Below are 18,048 nucleotides of genomic sequence, written 5' to 3' on the forward strand. Positions count from 1 at the left end.
TCAACCCCACAATACAACAACCTCACAACAACACAACACCCCCACAACACAACAACACAACCCCACAACAACACAACCCTAAAGCAACTCAACAACTCAACACAACCCCACAACAACACAACACAACAATACAACTCCACAACACAACACAACCTCACAACCCCACAGCAACACAACACAACCCCATAGCAACTCAACAACACAACACAACACCACAACCCCACTCACAGGCCACGCTGAGGTTGACCTCCCTGCTGTAGTTGTGGCTGACGGGGTTCTGGACGTGGCAGCCATATTGCCCGGCGTCAACAACCCCACAACAACACAACAACACAACAACACAACAACACAACAACACAACCACACAACACAACCCTAAAACAGCCCAACAACTCAACACAACCCCACAACAACACAACAGAACACATCACAACACAACAACTCAACAACACAACACAACACAACTACACAACACAACCCCATAACAACACAACACAACCTCACAACCCCACAATACAACAACCCCACAACAACACAACACCCTCACAACACAACACAACACAACCACACAACACAACCCCATAACAACACAACACAATCCCACAATACAACAACCCCACAACAACACAACTCAACAACCCCACAAAACAACAACACAACACAACAACACAACACAACAACACAACACAACACAACAACAACACAACACAACCCCACAACAACACAACCCCATAACAACACAACCCCATAACAACACAACCCCATAACAACACAACACAACACAACAACACAACCCCACTCACAGGCCACGCTGAGGTTGACCTCCCTGCTGTAGTTGTGGCTGACGGGGTTCTGGACGTGGCAGCCATATTGCCCGGCGTCAACAACCCCACAACAACACAACAACACAACACAACCACACAACAACACAACAACACAACCACACAACACAACACAACACAACCACAACAACACAACCCCACAACAACACGACCCTAAAGCAACTCAACAACTCAACACAACCCCACAACAACACAACTCAACCCCATAACACAACACAACCCCACAACCCCACAACCCCACAATAACACAAGAACACAACCCCATAACAACACAACACAACCCTAAAGCAACTCAACACCTCAACACAACCCCACAACTCAACACAACACAATGACACAACAACACAACGACACAACTCAATCCCACAACACAACACAACCCTAAAGCAGCTCAACAACTCAACACAACCCCACAACAACACAACACAACACAACCCCACAATACAACAACCCCACAACACAACACAACCCCACAACAACACAACCACACAACACAACGACCCCACAGCACCCTTATCCCCCCCAACCCCACTCACAGGCCACGCTGAGGTTGACCTCCCTGCTGTAGTTGTGGCTGACGGGGTTCTGGACGTGGCAGCCATATTGCCCAGCGTCAACAACCCCACAACAACACAACAACACAACAACACAACCCCATAACAACACAACACAACACCCCCACAACAACACAACCCCACAACAACACAACACAACACAACTCAACACAACAACACAACACAACCCTACAACCACACAACCCCACAACAACACAACCCCATAACAACACAACACAACAACACAACCCCACAACAACGCAACAACACAACCACACAACACAACAACACAACACAACCCCACAACACAACCTCACAGCAGCCTAACAACTCAACACAACCACACAACAACCCCACAACAACACAACCCCATAACAACACAAGAACACAACACAACAACACAACCCCACAACACAACACAACCACACAACCCCACAACAACACAACACAACACCCCCACAACACAACAACACAACACAACAACACACCACAACACAACTTCACAACCCCACAGCAATGCAACACAACCCCATAGCAACTCAACAACTCTACACAACCCCATAACAACACAACACAACCACACAACAACATAACACAACCCTAAAGCAACTCAGCAACTCAACACAACCACACAACAACACAACACAACAACACAACCCCACAATACAACAACCCCACAACACAACAACACAACCCCATAACAACACAACACAACCCCATAGCAGCCCAGCAACTCAACACAACACAACACAACCCCACAACAACACAACAACACAACCCCACTCACAGGCCACGCTGAGGTTGACCTCCCTGCTGTAGTTGTGGCTGATGGGGTTCTGGACGTGGCAGCCATATTGCCCGGCGTCAACAACCCCACAGCAACACAACAACACAACACAACCTCACAACAACACAACTACACAACACAACCCCACAACACAACACAACAACACAACCCCATAACAACACAACAACACAACCTCAAAACAACACAACCCCATAACAACACAACAACACAACTACACAACACAACCCCACAACAACACAACACAACAACACAACAACACAACACAACAACACAACAACACAACACAACACAACACGACCCTAAAACAGCTCAACAACTCAACACAACCCCATAACAACACAACAACACAATACAACCCCTCAACACCACACAGCCCCATAACACAACACAACTCAACAACACAACAACACAACCCCACAACAACACAACCCCATAACAACACAACACCCCCACAACACAACACAACAACACAACACAACAACACAACACAACCCCACAACAACACGACCCTAAAGCAACTCAACAACTCAACACAACCCCACAACACAACACAACAACACAACCCCACAACAACGCAACAACACAACCACACAACACAACACAACAACACAACCCCACTACACAACAACCCCATGACCCCACAACACAACCCTAGAACCACACAACGCTACAACAACACAACCCCACAACCCCATAGCAGCCCAACAACTCAACACAACCACACAACAACACAACACAACAACACAACACAACAGAACCCCACAGCCCCACAACAACACAACCCCACAACCCCATAGCAGCCTAACAACTCAACACAACCACACAACAACACAACAACACAACCCCACTCACAGGCCACGCTGAGGTTGACCTCCCTGCTGTAGTTGTGGCTGATGGGGTTCTGGACGTGGCAGCCATATTGCCCGGCGTCGCTGCGCCACGTTTGCGTCACCGTCAACGTCCTGTTGTCCCGCGCCATCAGCATCCGGTCGTTGGGTTCCAAGATGGCCGCCCCGCGCTGCCACCACATCCGCAACCAACCCGGCGGGGGGCGGCAGGACAGGGTGAAGTTCTTGTCTTCCACCACCAGCACCTCCAATGGGGACACTGCCGGCATTGATAGGGGCTGGGATTCACCTGGGGGGCGGGATATGGGGCTGTCAGTGGGGGATATGGGGGGATATGGAGGGATAGGGGGGTATATGGGGGGATATGGGGGGGATAAAGGAGGATATGGGGGGAGATATGGGGGGATATGGGGGGTATATAGGGGGATATGGGGGGATATGGGGGAGATATGGGGGGATATGGGAGGATATGGGGGGATATGAAGGAGATATGTGAGGATATGGGGGATATGGGGGGGATATGGGGGGATATGGGGGGGTATGGGGGGGATATGGGGGATATGGGGGGATATGGGGGGATATGGGGGGAGATGGGGGGGATATGGGGGCATATGGGGGGATATGGTAGGATATGGGGGGATATGGGGGGGATATGAGGGGATATGGGGGGGATATGGGGGGAGATATGGGGTCACATCCATATTGGGGGGGAATATGGGGGGATATGGGGGGGATATGGGGTCGGCAATGGGGCACATTCATATGGAGGGGGATATGGGGGGATATGGGGGGATATGAGGGGATATGGGGGAGATATGGGGGAGATATGGGGGATATGGGGGGATATGGGGGGAGATATGGGGGAGATATGGGGGGATATGGGGTGATACGGGGGGATATGGGGGGGAATATGGGGTCAGTGGAGGGGATATGGGGGATATGGGGGGATATGGGGGAATATGGGGGCGATATGGGGTCGGTAATGGGGCACTGACATATGGGGGGGACATATGGGGGGGATATGGAAGAGATATGGGGGGATATGGGGTCGGCAATGGGGCACTGACATATGGGGGAGATATGGGGGGGATACGGGGTCACATCCATATGGGGGGGATATGGGGGGATATGGGGCAGGAAGTGCACCCATACAGGAAGTAAGAACCCCCACAGGAAGTGACTCCAACAGGAAGTGACCATGAGAGGAAATGACCCAAAAAGGAAGTGACCCAAACAGGAAGTGAACCCAACAGGAAGTGAATCAAACAGGAAGTGACCCAGACAGGAAGTAACCTAAACAGGAAGTGACCCAGACAGGAAGTGACCATGACAGGAAGTGACCATGACAGGAAGTGTCCATGACAGGAAGTGACCCAGACAGGAAGTGACCCAAACAGGAAGTGACCCAAACAGGAAGTGGCCGTGACAAGAAGTGACCTAGACAGGAAGTGATCCACACAAGAAGTGACCCAGACAGGAAGTGACCCAAACAGGAAGTGGCCATGACAGGAAGTGACTCAAACAGGAAGTGACCCAAACAGGACGTCCCCCAAACGGGAAGTGACCCAAACAGGAAGTGACCCAAACAGGAAGTGACACAGACAGGAAGTGACCCCAAACAGGAAGTGACCCAAACAGGAATGACCCAAACAGGAAGTGACTCAAACAGGAAGTGACCCAGACAGGAAGTGACCCAGACAGGAAGTGACCCCAAGAGGAAGTGACCATGACAGGAAGTGACCCTGACAGGAAGTGACCCAGACAGGAAGTCACCCAAACAGGAAGTGACCCAAACAGGAAGTGACCCCAACAGGAACTGACCCAAACAGGAAGTGACCCAGACAGGAAGTGACCCAGACAGGAAGTGACCCATGACAGGAAGTGACCCAGACAGGAAGTGACCCAAACTAGAAGTGACCCAAACAGGAAGTGACCCAGACAGGAAGTGACCCATGACAGGAAGTGGTCCAAACAGGAAGTGACCAAGACAGGAAGTGACCCAAACAGGAAGTGACCCAGAGAGGAAGTAACCTAAACAGGAAGTGACTCAAAAAGGAAGTGACCCAAACAGGAACTGACCTCAACAGGAAGTGACCATGACAGGAAGAGACCCTTACAGGAAGTGACCCAAACAGGAAGTGATCCACACAGGAAGTGACCCAGACAGGAAGTGACCCAAACAGGAAGTGACCCCAAGAGGAAGTGACCATGACAGGAAGTGACCCAAACAGGAATGACCCAGACAGGAAGTGACCATGACAGGAAGTGACCCAAACAGGAAGTGACCCAAACAGGAAGTGACTCAAACAGGAAGTGACCCAGACAGGAAGTGACCCAGACAGGAAGTGAACCCAACAGGAAGTGAATCAAACAGGAAGTGACCCAGACAGGAAGTAACCTAAACAGGAAGTGACCCAGACAGGAAGTGACCATGACAGGAAGTGACCATGACAGGAAGTGTCCATGACAGGAAGTGACCCAGACAGGAAGTGACCCAAACAGGAAGTGACCCAAACAGGAAGTGGCCGTGACAAGAAGTGACCTAGACAGGAAGTGATCCACACAAGAAGTGACCCAGACAGGAAGTGACCCAAACAGGAAGTGGCCATGACAGGAAGTGACTCAAACAGGAAGTGACCCAAACAGGAAGTGATCCCAAACAGGAAGTGACCCAAACAGGACGTCCCCCAAACGGGAAGTGACCCAAACAGGAAGTGACCCAAACAGGAAGTGACACAGACAGGAAGTGACCCCAAACAGGAAGTGACCCAAACAGGAATGACCCAAACAGGAAGTGACTCAAACAGGAAGTGACCCAGACAGGAAGTGACCCAGACAGGAAGTGACCCAAACAGGAAGTGGCCATGACAGGAAGTGACTCAAACAGGAAGTGACACAGACAGGAAGTGACCCCAAACAGGAAGTGACCCAAACAGGAATGACCCAAACAGGAAGTGACTCAAACAGGAAGTGACCCAGACAGGAAGTGACCCAGACAGGAAGTGACCCCAAGAGGAAGTGACCATGACAGGAAGTGACCCTGACAGGAAGTGACCCAGACAGGAAGTCACCCAAACAGGAAGTGACCCAAACAGGAAGTGACCCCAACAGGAACTGACCCAAACAGGAAGTGACCCAGACAGGAAGTGACCCAGACAGGAAGTGACCCAGACAGGAAGTGACCCAAACTAGAAGTGACCCAAACAGGAAGTGACCCAGACAGGAAGTGACCCATGACAGGAAGTGGTCCAAACAGGAAGTGACCAAGACAGGAAGTGACCCAAACAGGAAGTGACCCAGAGAGGAAGTAACCTAAACAGGAAGTGACTCAAAAAGGAAGTGACCCAAACAGGAAGTGACCCAGACAGGAAATGACCCAAACAGGAACTGACCTCAACAGGAAGTGACCATGACAGGAAGAGACCCTTACAGGAAGTGACCCAAACAGGAAGTGATCCACACAGGAAGTGACCCAGACAGGAAGTGACCCAAACAGGAAGTGACCCCAAGAGGAAGTGACCATGACAGGAAGTGACCCAAACAGGAATGACCCAGACAGGAAGTGACCATGACAGGAAGTGACCCAAACAGGAAGTGACCCAAACAGGAAGTGACTCAAACAGGAAGTGAACCGAAGAGGAAGTGACCAAGACAGGAAGTAACCCTTACAGGAATTGACCCAGACAGGAAGTGACCAAAACAGGAAGTACCCAAACAGGAAGTGACCCAGACAGGAAGTCCCCCAAACAGGAACTGACCTCAACAGGAAGTGACTCAAACAGGAAGTGACCCAGACAGGAAGTAACCCAAACAGGAAGTCTCCCAAACAGGAAGTCCCCCAAACAGGAAGTGACCCAAACAGGAAGTGACCCGGACAGGAAATGACCCTTACAGGAAGTGACCCAAACAGGAAGTGACCATGACAGGAACTGACCTCAACAGGAAGTGACCCGAACAGGAAGTGCCCCATTCAGGAAGTGACCATGACAGGAAGTGACCTCAACAGGAAGTGACCCTTAGAGGATGTGACCCCGGCAGGAAGTGACCCAGACAGGAAGTGACCCAAACAGGAAGTCCCCCAAACAGGAAGTGCCCCCGTTTGGACCCACCATAGACCGTGAGTTCCATGTAGCTGCTGATGATCCTGGGATCCCGGATGAGGATCGTGTACATCCCGTTGTCCTCAGGCTTTAAGTCGGAGATGGTCAGAGTGCAGCCGTTCACCCAGACAGGAAGTGACCCCAACAGGAAGTGACCCCAAACAGGAAGTGACCCAGACAGGAAGTGACCCCAACGGGAAGTGATCATGACAGGAAGTGACCCAAACAGGAAGTGACCGCAACAGGAAGTGACCCTTACAAGAAGTGACCCAGACAGGAAGTGACCCCAAGAGGAAGTGACCATGTCAGGAAGTGACCCAGACAGGAAGTGACCACGACAGGAAGTGACCCAAACAGGAAGTGACCCAAACAGGAAGTGACCCAGACAGGAAGTGACCATGACAGGAAGTGACCCCGACAGAAAGTGACCCAGACAGGAAGTGACCCCAACAGGAAGTGACTCAAACACGAAGTGGCCGTGACAAGAAGTGACCTAGACAGGAAGTGATCCACACAAGAAGTGACCCAGACAGGAAGTGACCCAAACAGGAAGTGACCCAGACAGGAAGTGACCATGACAGGAAGTGACTCAAACAGGAAGTGACCCCAACAGGAAGTGAGAATGGCAGGAAGTGAGCAAGACAGTAAGTGACCATGACAGGAAGTGACCCAAACAGGATGTGACCCCGACCGGAATGACCCAAACAGGAAGTGACCATGACAGGAAGTGACCCAGACAGGAAGTGACCCAAACAGGAAGTGACCTAGACAGGAAGTGACCCAAACAGGATGTGACCCCGACAGGAAGTGACCCAGACAGGAAGTGACCCAAACAGGAAGTGACCCCGACAGGAATGACCCAAACTGGAAGTGACCATGATAGGAAGTGACCCAAACAGGAACTGACCTCAACAGGAAGTGACTCAAACAGGAAGTAACCGCAAGAGGAAGTGACCCAAACAGGAAGTGACCCAAACAGGAAGTGACCATGACAGGAACTGACCTCAACAGGAAGTGACTCAAAAAGGAAGTGACCTCAACAGGAAGTGACCCAGACAGGAAGTGACCCAAACAGGAAGTGACCCAAACAGGAAGTGACCCAGACAGGAAGTCCCCCAAACAGGAAGTGACCCAGACAGGAAGTCCCCCAGACAGGAAGTGCCCCCGTTTGGACCCACCATAGACCGTGAGTTCCATGTAGCTGCTGATGATCCTGGGATCCCGGATGAGGATCGTGTACATCCCGTTGTCCTCAGGCTTTAAGTCGGAGATGGTCAGAGTGCAGCCGTTCACCCAGACAGGAAGTGACCCCAACAGGAAGTGACTCAAACAGGAAGTGACCCAAACAGGAAGTGACCCAGACAGGAAATGACCCAAACAGGAAGTGACCTCAACAGGAAGTGACCCTTAGAGGATGTGACCCCGACAGGAAGTGACCCAGACAGGAAGTGACCCCAACAGGAAGTCCCCCAAACAGGAAGTGACCCAGACAGGAAGTAACCCAAACAGGAAGTGGCCCAAACAGGAAGTCCCCCAAACAGGAAGTGCCCCCGTTTGGACCCACCATAGACCGTGAGTTCCATGTAGCTGCTGATGATCCTGGGATCCCGGATGAGGATCGTGTACATCCCGTTGTCCTCAGGCTTTAAGTCGGAGATGGTCAGAGTGCAGCCGTTCACCCAGACAGGAAGTGACCCCAACAGGAAGTGACCCCAAACAGGAAGTGACCCAGACAGGAAGTGACCCAGACAGGAAATGACCCAAACAGGAACTGACCTCAACAGGAAGTGACCATGACAGGAAGAGACCCTTACAGGAAGTGACCCAAACAGGAAGTGATCCACACAGGAAGTGACCCAGACAGGAAGTGACCCAAACAGGAAGTGACCCCAAGAGGAAGTGACCATGACAGGAAGTGACCCAAACAGGAATGACCCAGACAGGAAGTGACCATGACAGGAAGTGACCCAAACAGGAAGTGACCCAAACAGGAAGTGACTCAAACAGGAAGTGAACCGAAGAGGAAGTGACCAAGACAGGAAGTAACCCTTACAGGAATTGACCCAGACAGGAAGTGACCAAAACAGGAAGTACCCAAACAGGAAGTGACCCAGACAGGAAGTCCCCCAAACAGGAACTGACCTCAACAGGAAGTGACTCAAACAGGAAGTGACCCAGACAGGAAGTAACCCAAACAGGAAGTCTCCCAAACAGGAAGTCCCCCAAACAGGAAGTGACCCAAACAGGAAGTGACCCGGACAGGAAATGACCCTTACAGGAAGTGACCCAAACAGGAAGTGACCATGACAGGAACTGACCTCAACAGGAAGTGACCCGAACAGGAAGTGCCCCATTCAGGAAGTGACCATGACAGGAAGTGACCTCAACAGGAAGTGACCCTTAGAGGATGTGACCCCGGCAGGAAGTGACCCAGACAGGAAGTGACCCAAACAGGAAGTCCCCCAAACAGGAAGTGCCCCCGTTTGGACCCACCATAGACCGTGAGTTCCATGTAGCTGCTGATGATCCTGGGATCCCGGATGAGGATCGTGTACATCCCGTTGTCCTCAGGCTTTAAGTCGGAGATGGTCAGAGTGCAGCCGTTCACCCAGACAGGAAGTGACCCCAACAGGAAGTGACCCCAAACAGGAAGTGACCCAGACAGGAAGTGACCCCAACGGGAAGTGATCATGACAGGAAGTGACCCAAACAGGAAGTGACCGCAACAGGAAGTGACCCTTACAAGAAGTGACCCAGACAGGAAGTGACCCCAAGAGGAAGTGACCATGTCAGGAAGTGACCCAGACAGGAAGTGACCACGACAGGAAGTGACCCAAACAGGAAGTGACCCAAACAGGAAGTGACCCAGACAGGAAGTGACCATGACAGGAAGTGACCCCGACAGAAAGTGACCCAGACAGGAAGTGACCCCAACAGGAAGTGACTCAAACAGGAAGTGGCCGTGACAAGAAGTGACCTAGACAGGAAGTGATCCACACAAGAAGTGACCCAGACAGGAAGTGACCCAAACAGGAAGTGACCCAGACAGGAAGTGACCATGACAGGAAGTGACTCAAACAGGAAGTGACCCCAACAGGAAGTGAGAATGGCAGGAAGTGAGCAAGACAGTAAGTGACCATGACAGGAAGTGACCCAAACAGGATGTGACCCCGACCGGAATGACCCAAACAGGAAGTGACCATGACAGGAAGTGACCCAGACAGGAAGTGACCCAAACAGGAAGTGACCTAGACAGGAAGTGACCCAAACAGGATGTGACCCCGACAGGAAGTGACCCAGACAGGAAGTGACCCAAACAGGAAGTGACCCCGACAGGAATGACCCAAACTGGAAGTGACCATGATAGGAAGTGACCCAAACAGGAACTGACCTCAACAGGAAGTGACTCAAACAGGAAGTAACCGCAAGAGGAAGTGACCCAAACAGGAAGTGACCCAAACAGGAAGTGACCATGACAGGAACTGACCTCAACAGGAAGTGACTCAAAAAGGAAGTGACCTCAACAGGAAGTGACCCAGACAGGAAGTGACCCAAACAGGAAGTGACCCAAACAGGAAGTGACCCAGACAGGAAGTCCCCCAAACAGGAAGTGACCCAGACAGGAAGTCCCCCAGACAGGAAGTGCCCCCGTTTGGACCCACCATAGACCGTGAGTTCCATGTAGCTGCTGATGATCCTGGGATCCCGGATGAGGATCGTGTACATCCCGTTGTCCTCAGGCTTTAAGTCGGAGATGGTCAGAGTGCAGCCGTTCACCCAGACAGGAAGTGACCCCAACAGGAAGTGACTCAAACAGGAAGTGACCCAAACAGGAAGTGACCCAGACAGGAAATGACCCAAACAGGAAGTGACCTCAACAGGAAGTGACCCTTAGAGGATGTGACCCCGACAGGAAGTGACCCAGACAGGAAGTGACCCCAACAGGAAGTCCCCCAAACAGGAAGTGACCCAGACAGGAAGTAACCCAAACAGGAAGTGGCCCAAACAGGAAGTCCCCCAAACAGGAAGTGCCCCCGTTTGGACCCACCATAGACCGTGAGTTCCATGTAGCTGCTGATGATCCTGGGATCCCGGATGAGGATCGTGTACATCCCGTTGTCCTCAGGCTTTAAGTCGGAGATGGTCAGAGTGCAGCCGTTCACCCAGACAGGAAGTGACCCCAACAGGAAGTGACCCCAAACAGGAAGTGACCCAGACAGGAAGTGACCCAGACAGGAAATGACCCAAACAGGAACTGACCTCAACAGGAAGTGACCATGACAGGAAGAGACCCTTACAGGAAGTGACCCAAACAGGAAGTGATCCACACAGGAAGTGACCCAGACAGGAAGTGACCCAAACAGGAAGTGACCCCAAGAGGAAGTGACCATGACAGGAAGTGACCCAAACAGGAATGACCCAGACAGGAAGTGACCATGACAGGAAGTGACCCAAACAGGAAGTGACCCAAACAGGAAGTGACTCAAACAGGAAGTGAACCGAAGAGGAAGTGACCAAGACAGGAAGTAACCCTTACAGGAATTGACCCAGACAGGAAGTGACCAAAACAGGAAGTACCCAAACAGGAAGTGACCCAGACAGGAAGTCCCCCAAACAGGAACTGACCTCAACAGGAAGTGACTCAAACAGGAAGTGACCCAGACAGGAAGTAACCCAAACAGGAAGTCTCCCAAACAGGAAGTCCCCCAAACAGGAAGTGACCCAAACAGGAAGTGACCCGGACAGGAAATGACCCTTACGGGAAGTGACCCAAACAGGAAGTGACCATGACAGGAACTGACCTCAACAGGAAGTGACCCGAACAGGAAGTGCCCCATTCAGGAAGTGACCATGACAGGAAGTGACCTCAACAGGAAGTGACCCTTAGAGGATGTGACCCCGGCAGGAAGTGACCCAGACAGGAAGTGACCCAAACAGGAAGTCCCCCAAACAGGAAGTGCCCCCGTTTGGACCCACCATAGACCGTGAGTTCCATGTAGCTGCTGATGATCCTGGGATCCCGGATGAGGATCGTGTACATCCCGTTGTCCTCAGGCTTTAAGTCGGAGATGGTCAGAGTGCAGCCGTTCACCCAGACAGGAAGTGACCCCAACAGGAAGTGACCCCAAACAGGAAGTGACCCAGACAGGAAGTGACCCCAACGGGAAGTGATCATGACAGGAAGTGACCCAAACAGGAAGTGACCGCAACAGGAAGTGACCCTTACAAGAAGTGACCCAGACAGGAAGTGACCCCAAGAGGAAGTGACCATGTCAGGAAGTGACCCAGACAGGAAGTGACCACGACAGGAAGTGACCCAAACAGGAAGTGACCCAAACAGGAAGTGACCCAGACAGGAAGTGACCATGACAGGAAGTGACCCCGACAGAAAGTGACCCAGACAGGAAGTGACCCCAACAGGAAGTGACTCAAACAGGAAGTGGCCGTGACAAGAAGTGACCTAGACAGGAAGTGATCCACACAAGAAGTGACCCAGACAGGAAGTGACCCAAACAGGAAGTGACCCAGACAGGAAGTGACCATGACAGGAAGTGACTCAAACAGGAAGTGACCCCAACAGGAAGTGAGAATGGCAGGAAGTGAGCAAGACAGTAAGTGACCATGACAGGAAGTGACCCAAACAGGATGTGACCCCGACCGGAATGACCCAAACAGGAAGTGACCATGACAGGAAGTGACCCAGACAGGAAGTGACCCAAACAGGAAGTGACCTAGACAGGAAGTGACCCAAACAGGATGTGACCCCGACAGGAAGTGACCCAGACAGGAAGTGACCCAAACAGGAAGTGACCCCGACAGGAATGACCCAAACTGGAAGTGACCATGATAGGAAGTGACCCAAACAGGAACTGACCTCAACAGGAAGTGACTCAAACAGGAAGTAACCGCAAGAGGAAGTGACCCAAACAGGAAGTGACCCAAACAGGAAGTGACCATGACAGGAACTGACCTCAACAGGAAGTGACTCAAAAAGGAAGTGACCTCAACAGGAAGTGACCCAGACAGGAAGTGACCCAAACAGGAAGTGACCCAAACAGGAAGTGACCCAGACAGGAAGTCCCCCAAACAGGAAGTGACCCAGACAGGAAGTCCCCCAGACAGGAAGTGCCCCCGTTTGGACCCACCATAGACCGTGAGTTCCATGTAGCTGCTGATGATCCTGGGATCCCGGATGAGGATCGTGTACATCCCGTTGTCCTCAGGCTTTAAGTCGGAGATGGTCAGAGTGCAGCCGTTCACCCAGACAGGAAGTGACCCCAACAGGAAGTGACTCAAACAGGAAGTGACCCAAACAGGAAGTGACCCAGACAGGAAATGACCCAAACAGGAAGTGACCTCAACAGGAAGTGACCCTTAGAGGATGTGACCCCGACAGGAAGTGACCCAGACAGGAAGTGACCCCAACAGGAAGTCCCCCAAACAGGAAGTGACCCAGACAGGAAGTAACCCAAACAGGAAGTGGCCCAAACAGGAAGTCCCCCAAACAGGAAGTGCCCCCGTTTGGACCCACCATAGACCGTGAGTTCCATGTAGCTGCTGATGATCCTGGGATCCCGGATGAGGATCGTGTACATCCCGTTGTCCTCAGGCTTTAAGTCGGAGATGGTCAGAGTGCAGCCGTTCACCCAGACAGGAAGTGACCCCAACAGGAAGTGACCCCAAACAGGAAGTGACCCAGACAGGAAGTGACCCAGACAGGAAATGACCCAAACAGGAACTGACCTCAACAGGAAGTGACCATGACAGGAAGAGACCCTTACAGGAAGTGACCCAAACAGGAAGTGATCCACACAGGAAGTGACCCAGACAGGAAGTGACCCAAACAGGAAGTGACCCCAAGAGGAAGTGACCATGACAGGAAGTGACCCAAACAGGAATGACCCAGACAGGAAGTGACCATGACAGGAAGTGACCCAAACAGGAAGTGACCCAAACAGGAAGTGACTCAAACAGGAAGTGAACCGAAGAGGAAGTGACCAAGACAGGAAGTAACCCTTACAGGAATTGACCCAGACAGGAAGTGACCAAAACAGGAAGTACCCAAACAGGAAGTGACCCAGACAGGAAGTCCCCCAAACAGGAACTGACCTCAACAGGAAGTGACTCAAACAGGAAGTGACCCAGACAGGAAGTAACCCAAACAGGAAGTCTCCCAAACAGGAAGTCCCCCAAACAGGAAGTGACCCAAACAGGAAGTGACCCGGACAGGAAATGACCCTTACGGGAAGTGACCCAAACAGGAAGTGACCATGACAGGAACTGACCTCAACAGGAAGTGACCCGAACAGGAAGTGCCCCATTCAGGAAGTGACCATGACAGGAAGTGACCTCAACAGGAAGTGACCCTTAGAGGATGTGACCCCGGCAGGAAGTGACCCAGACAGGAAGTGACCCAAACAGGAAGTCCCCCAAACAGGAAGTGCCCCCGTTTGGACCCACCATAGACCGTGAGTTCCATGTAGCTGCTGATGATCCTGGGATCCCGGATGAGGATCGTGTACATCCCGTTGTCCTCAGGCTTTAAGTCGGAGATGGTCAGAGTGCAGCCGTTCACCCAGACAGGAAGTGACCCCAACAGGAAGTGACCCCAAACAGGAAGTGACCCAGACAGGAAGTGACCCCAACGGGAAGTGATCATGACAGGAAGTGACCCAAACAGGAAGTGACCGCAACAGGAAGTGACCCTTACAAGAAGTGACCCAGACAGGAAGTGACCCCAAGAGGAAGTGACCATGTCAGGAAGTGACCCAGACAGGAAGTGACCACGACAGGAAGTGACCCAAACAGGAAGTGACCCAAACAGGAAGTGACCCAGACAGGAAGTGACCATGACAGGAAGTGACCCCGACAGAAAGTGACCCAGACAGGAAGTGACCCCAACAGGAAGTGACTCAAACAGGAAGTGGCCGTGACAAGAAGTGACCTAGACAGGAAGTGATCCACACAAGAAGTGACCCAGACAGGAAGTGACCCAAACAGGAAGTGACCCAGACAGGAAGTGACCATGACAGGAAGTGACTCAAACAGGAAGTGACCCCAACAGGAAGTGAGAATGGCAGGAAGTGAGCAAGACAGTAAGTGACCATGACAGGAAGTGACCCAAACAGGATGTGACCCCGACCGGAATGACCCAAACAGGAAGTGACCATGACAGGAAGTGACCCAGACAGGAAGTGACCCAAACAGGAAGTGACCTAGACAGGAAGTGACCCAAACAGGATGTGACCCCGACAGGAAGTGACCCAGACAGGAAGTGACCCAAACAGGAAGTGACCCCGACAGGAATGACCCAAACTGGAAGTGACCATGATAGGAAGTGACCCAAACAGGAACTGACCTCAACAGGAAGTGACTCAAACAGGAAGTAACCGCAAGAGGAAGTGACCCAAACAGGAAGTGACCCAAACAGGAAGTGACCATGACAGGAACTGACCTCAACAGGAAGTGACTCAAAAAGGAAGTGACCTCAACAGGAAGTGACCCAGACAGGAAGTGACCCAAACAGGAAGTGACCCAAACAGGAAGTGACCCAGACAGGAAGTCCCCCAAACAGGAAGTGACCCAGACAGGAAGTCCCCCAGACAGGAAGTGCCCCCGTTTGGACCCACCATAGACCGTGAGTTCCATGTAGCTGCTGATGATCCTGGGATCCCGGATGAGGATCGTGTACATCCCGTTGTCCTCAGGCTTTAAGTCGGAGATGGTCAGAGTGCAGCCGTTCACCCAGACAGGAAGTGACCCCAACAGGAAGTGACTCAAACAGGAAGTGACCCAAACAGGAAGTGACCCAGACAGGAAATGACCCAAACAGGAAGTGACCTCAACAGGAAGTGACCCTTAGAGGATGTGACCCCGACAGGAAGTGACCCAGACAGGAAGTGACCCCAACAGGAAGTCCCCCAAACAGGAAGTGACCCAGACAGGAAGTAACCCAAACAGGAAGTGGCCCAAACAGGAAGTCCCCCAAACAGGAAGTGCCCCCGTTTGGACCCACCATAGACCGTGAGTTCCATGTAGCTGCTGATGATCCTGGGATCCCGGATGAGGATCGTGTACATCCCGTTGTCCTCAGGCTTTAAGTCGGAGATGGTCAGAGTGCAGCCGTTCACCCAGACAGGAAGTGACCCCAACAGGAAGTGACCCCAAACAGGAAGTGACCCAGACAGGAAGTGACCCAGACAGGAAATGACCCAAACAGGAACTGACCTCAACAGGAAGTGACCATGACAGGAAGAGACCCTTACAGGAAGTGACCCAAACAGGAAGTGATCCACACAGGAAGTGACCCAGACAGGAAGTGACCCAAACAGGAAGTGACCCCAAGAGGAAGTGACCATGACAGGAAGTGACCCAAACAGGAATGACCCAGACAGGAAGTGACCATGACAGGAAGTGACCCAAACAGGAAGTGACCCAAACAGGAAGTGACTCAAACAGGAAGTGAACCGAAGAGGAAGTGACCAAGACAGGAAGTAACCCTTACAGGAATTGACCCAGACAGGAAGTGACCAAAACAGGAAGTACCCAAACAGGAAGTGACCCAGACAGGAAGTCCCCCAAACAGGAACTGACCTCAACAGGAAGTGACTCAAACAGGAAGTGACCCAGACAGGAAGTAACCCAAACAGGAAGTCTCCCAAACAGGAAGTCCCCCAAACAGGAAGTGACCCAAACAGGAAGTGACCCGGACAGGAAATGACCCTTACAGGAAGTGACCCAAACAGGAAGTGACCATGACAGGAACTGACCTCAACAGGAAGTGACCCGAACAGGAAGTGCCCCATTCAGGAAGTGACCATGACAGGAAGTGACCTCAACAGGAAGTGACCCTTAGAGGATGTGACCCCGGCAGGAAGTGACCCAGACAGGAAGTGACCCAAACAGGAAGTCCCCCAAACAGGAAGTGCCCCCGTTTGGACCCACCATAGACCGTGAGTTCCATGTAGCTGCTGATGATCCTGGGATCCCGGATGAGGATCGTGTACATCCCGTTGTCCTCAGGCTTTAAGTCGGAGATGGTCAGAGTGCAGCCGTTCACCCAGACAGGAAGTGACCCCAACAGGAAGTGACCCCAAACAGGAAGTGACCCAGACAGGAAGTGACCCCAACGGGAAGTGATCATGACAGGAAGTGACCCAAACAGGAAGTGACCGCAACAGGAAGTGACCCTTACAAGAAGTGACCCAGACAGGAAGTGACCCCAAGAGGAAGTGACCATGTCAGGAAGTGACCCAGACAGGAAGTGACCACGACAGGAAGTGACCCAAACAGGAAGTGACCCAAACAGGAAGTGACCCAGACAGGAAGTGACCATGACAGGAAGTGACCCCGACAGAAAGTGACCCAGACAGGAAGTGACCCCAACAGGAAGTGACTCAAACAGGAAGTGGCCGTGACAAGAAGTGACCTAGACAGGAAGTGATCCACACAAGAAGTGACCCAGACAGGAAGTGACCCAAACAGGAAGTGACCCAGACAGGAAGTGACCATGACAGGAAGTGACTCAAACAGGAAGTGACCCCAACAGGAAGTGAGAATGGCAGGAAGTGAGCAAGACAGTAAGTGACCATGACAGGAAGTGACCCAAACAGGATGTGACCCCGACCGGAATGACCCAAACAGGAAGTGACCATGACAGGAAGTGACCCAGACAGGAAGTGACCCAAACAGGAAGTGACCTAGACAGGAAGTGACCCAAACAGGATGTGACCCCGACAGGAAGTGACCCAGACAGGAAGTGACCCAAACAGGAAGTGACCCCGACAGGAATGACCCAAACTGGAAGTGACCATGATAGGAAGTGACCCAAACAGGAACTGACCTCAACAGGAAGTGACTCAAACAGGAAGTAACCGCAAGAGGAAGTGACCCAAA

The 18,048-nt window shown here is 52.0% G+C and overlaps 1 protein-coding gene across 1 annotated transcript; it reads right to left on the reverse strand.

Annotated features, from left to right (window-relative positions):
• Nucleotides 1-1,996: 1,996 nt before the first annotated feature.
• LOC107307362 (cell adhesion molecule CEACAM7-like) lies at nucleotides 1,997-7,360 on the reverse strand. The gene is made up of 3 exons (XM_085533453.1): nucleotides 7,162-7,360; nucleotides 3,057-3,341; nucleotides 1,997-2,013 (listed from the first exon to the last, which is right to left on the reverse strand). The coding sequence occupies exons 1-3, from the start codon at nucleotides 7,358-7,360 to the stop codon at nucleotides 1,997-1,999; spliced, it is 501 nt and encodes a 166-aa protein (XP_085389579.1).
• Between the last annotated feature and the right edge of the window lie 10,688 nt (nucleotides 7,361-18,048).

This window comes from Coturnix japonica, unplaced genomic scaffold, assembly GCF_054131305.1.
Source record: "Coturnix japonica strain WE unplaced genomic scaffold, WE-NBRP24 Scf060, whole genome shotgun sequence".
Taxonomy (NCBI): Eukaryota; Metazoa; Chordata; class Aves; order Galliformes; family Phasianidae; genus Coturnix; species Coturnix japonica.

Coding starts and splice junctions, on each gene's coding strand:
- LOC107307362 (XM_085533453.1), bottom strand. CDS start 7,360: ATGATCACTTCCCGTTGGGGTCACTTCCTGTCTGGGTCACTTCCTGTT. Junction 3,342..7,161: donor CATGGAACTCACGGTCTATG/GTGGGTCCAAAC, acceptor CCCGCCCCCCAG/GTGAATCCCAGCCCCTATCA.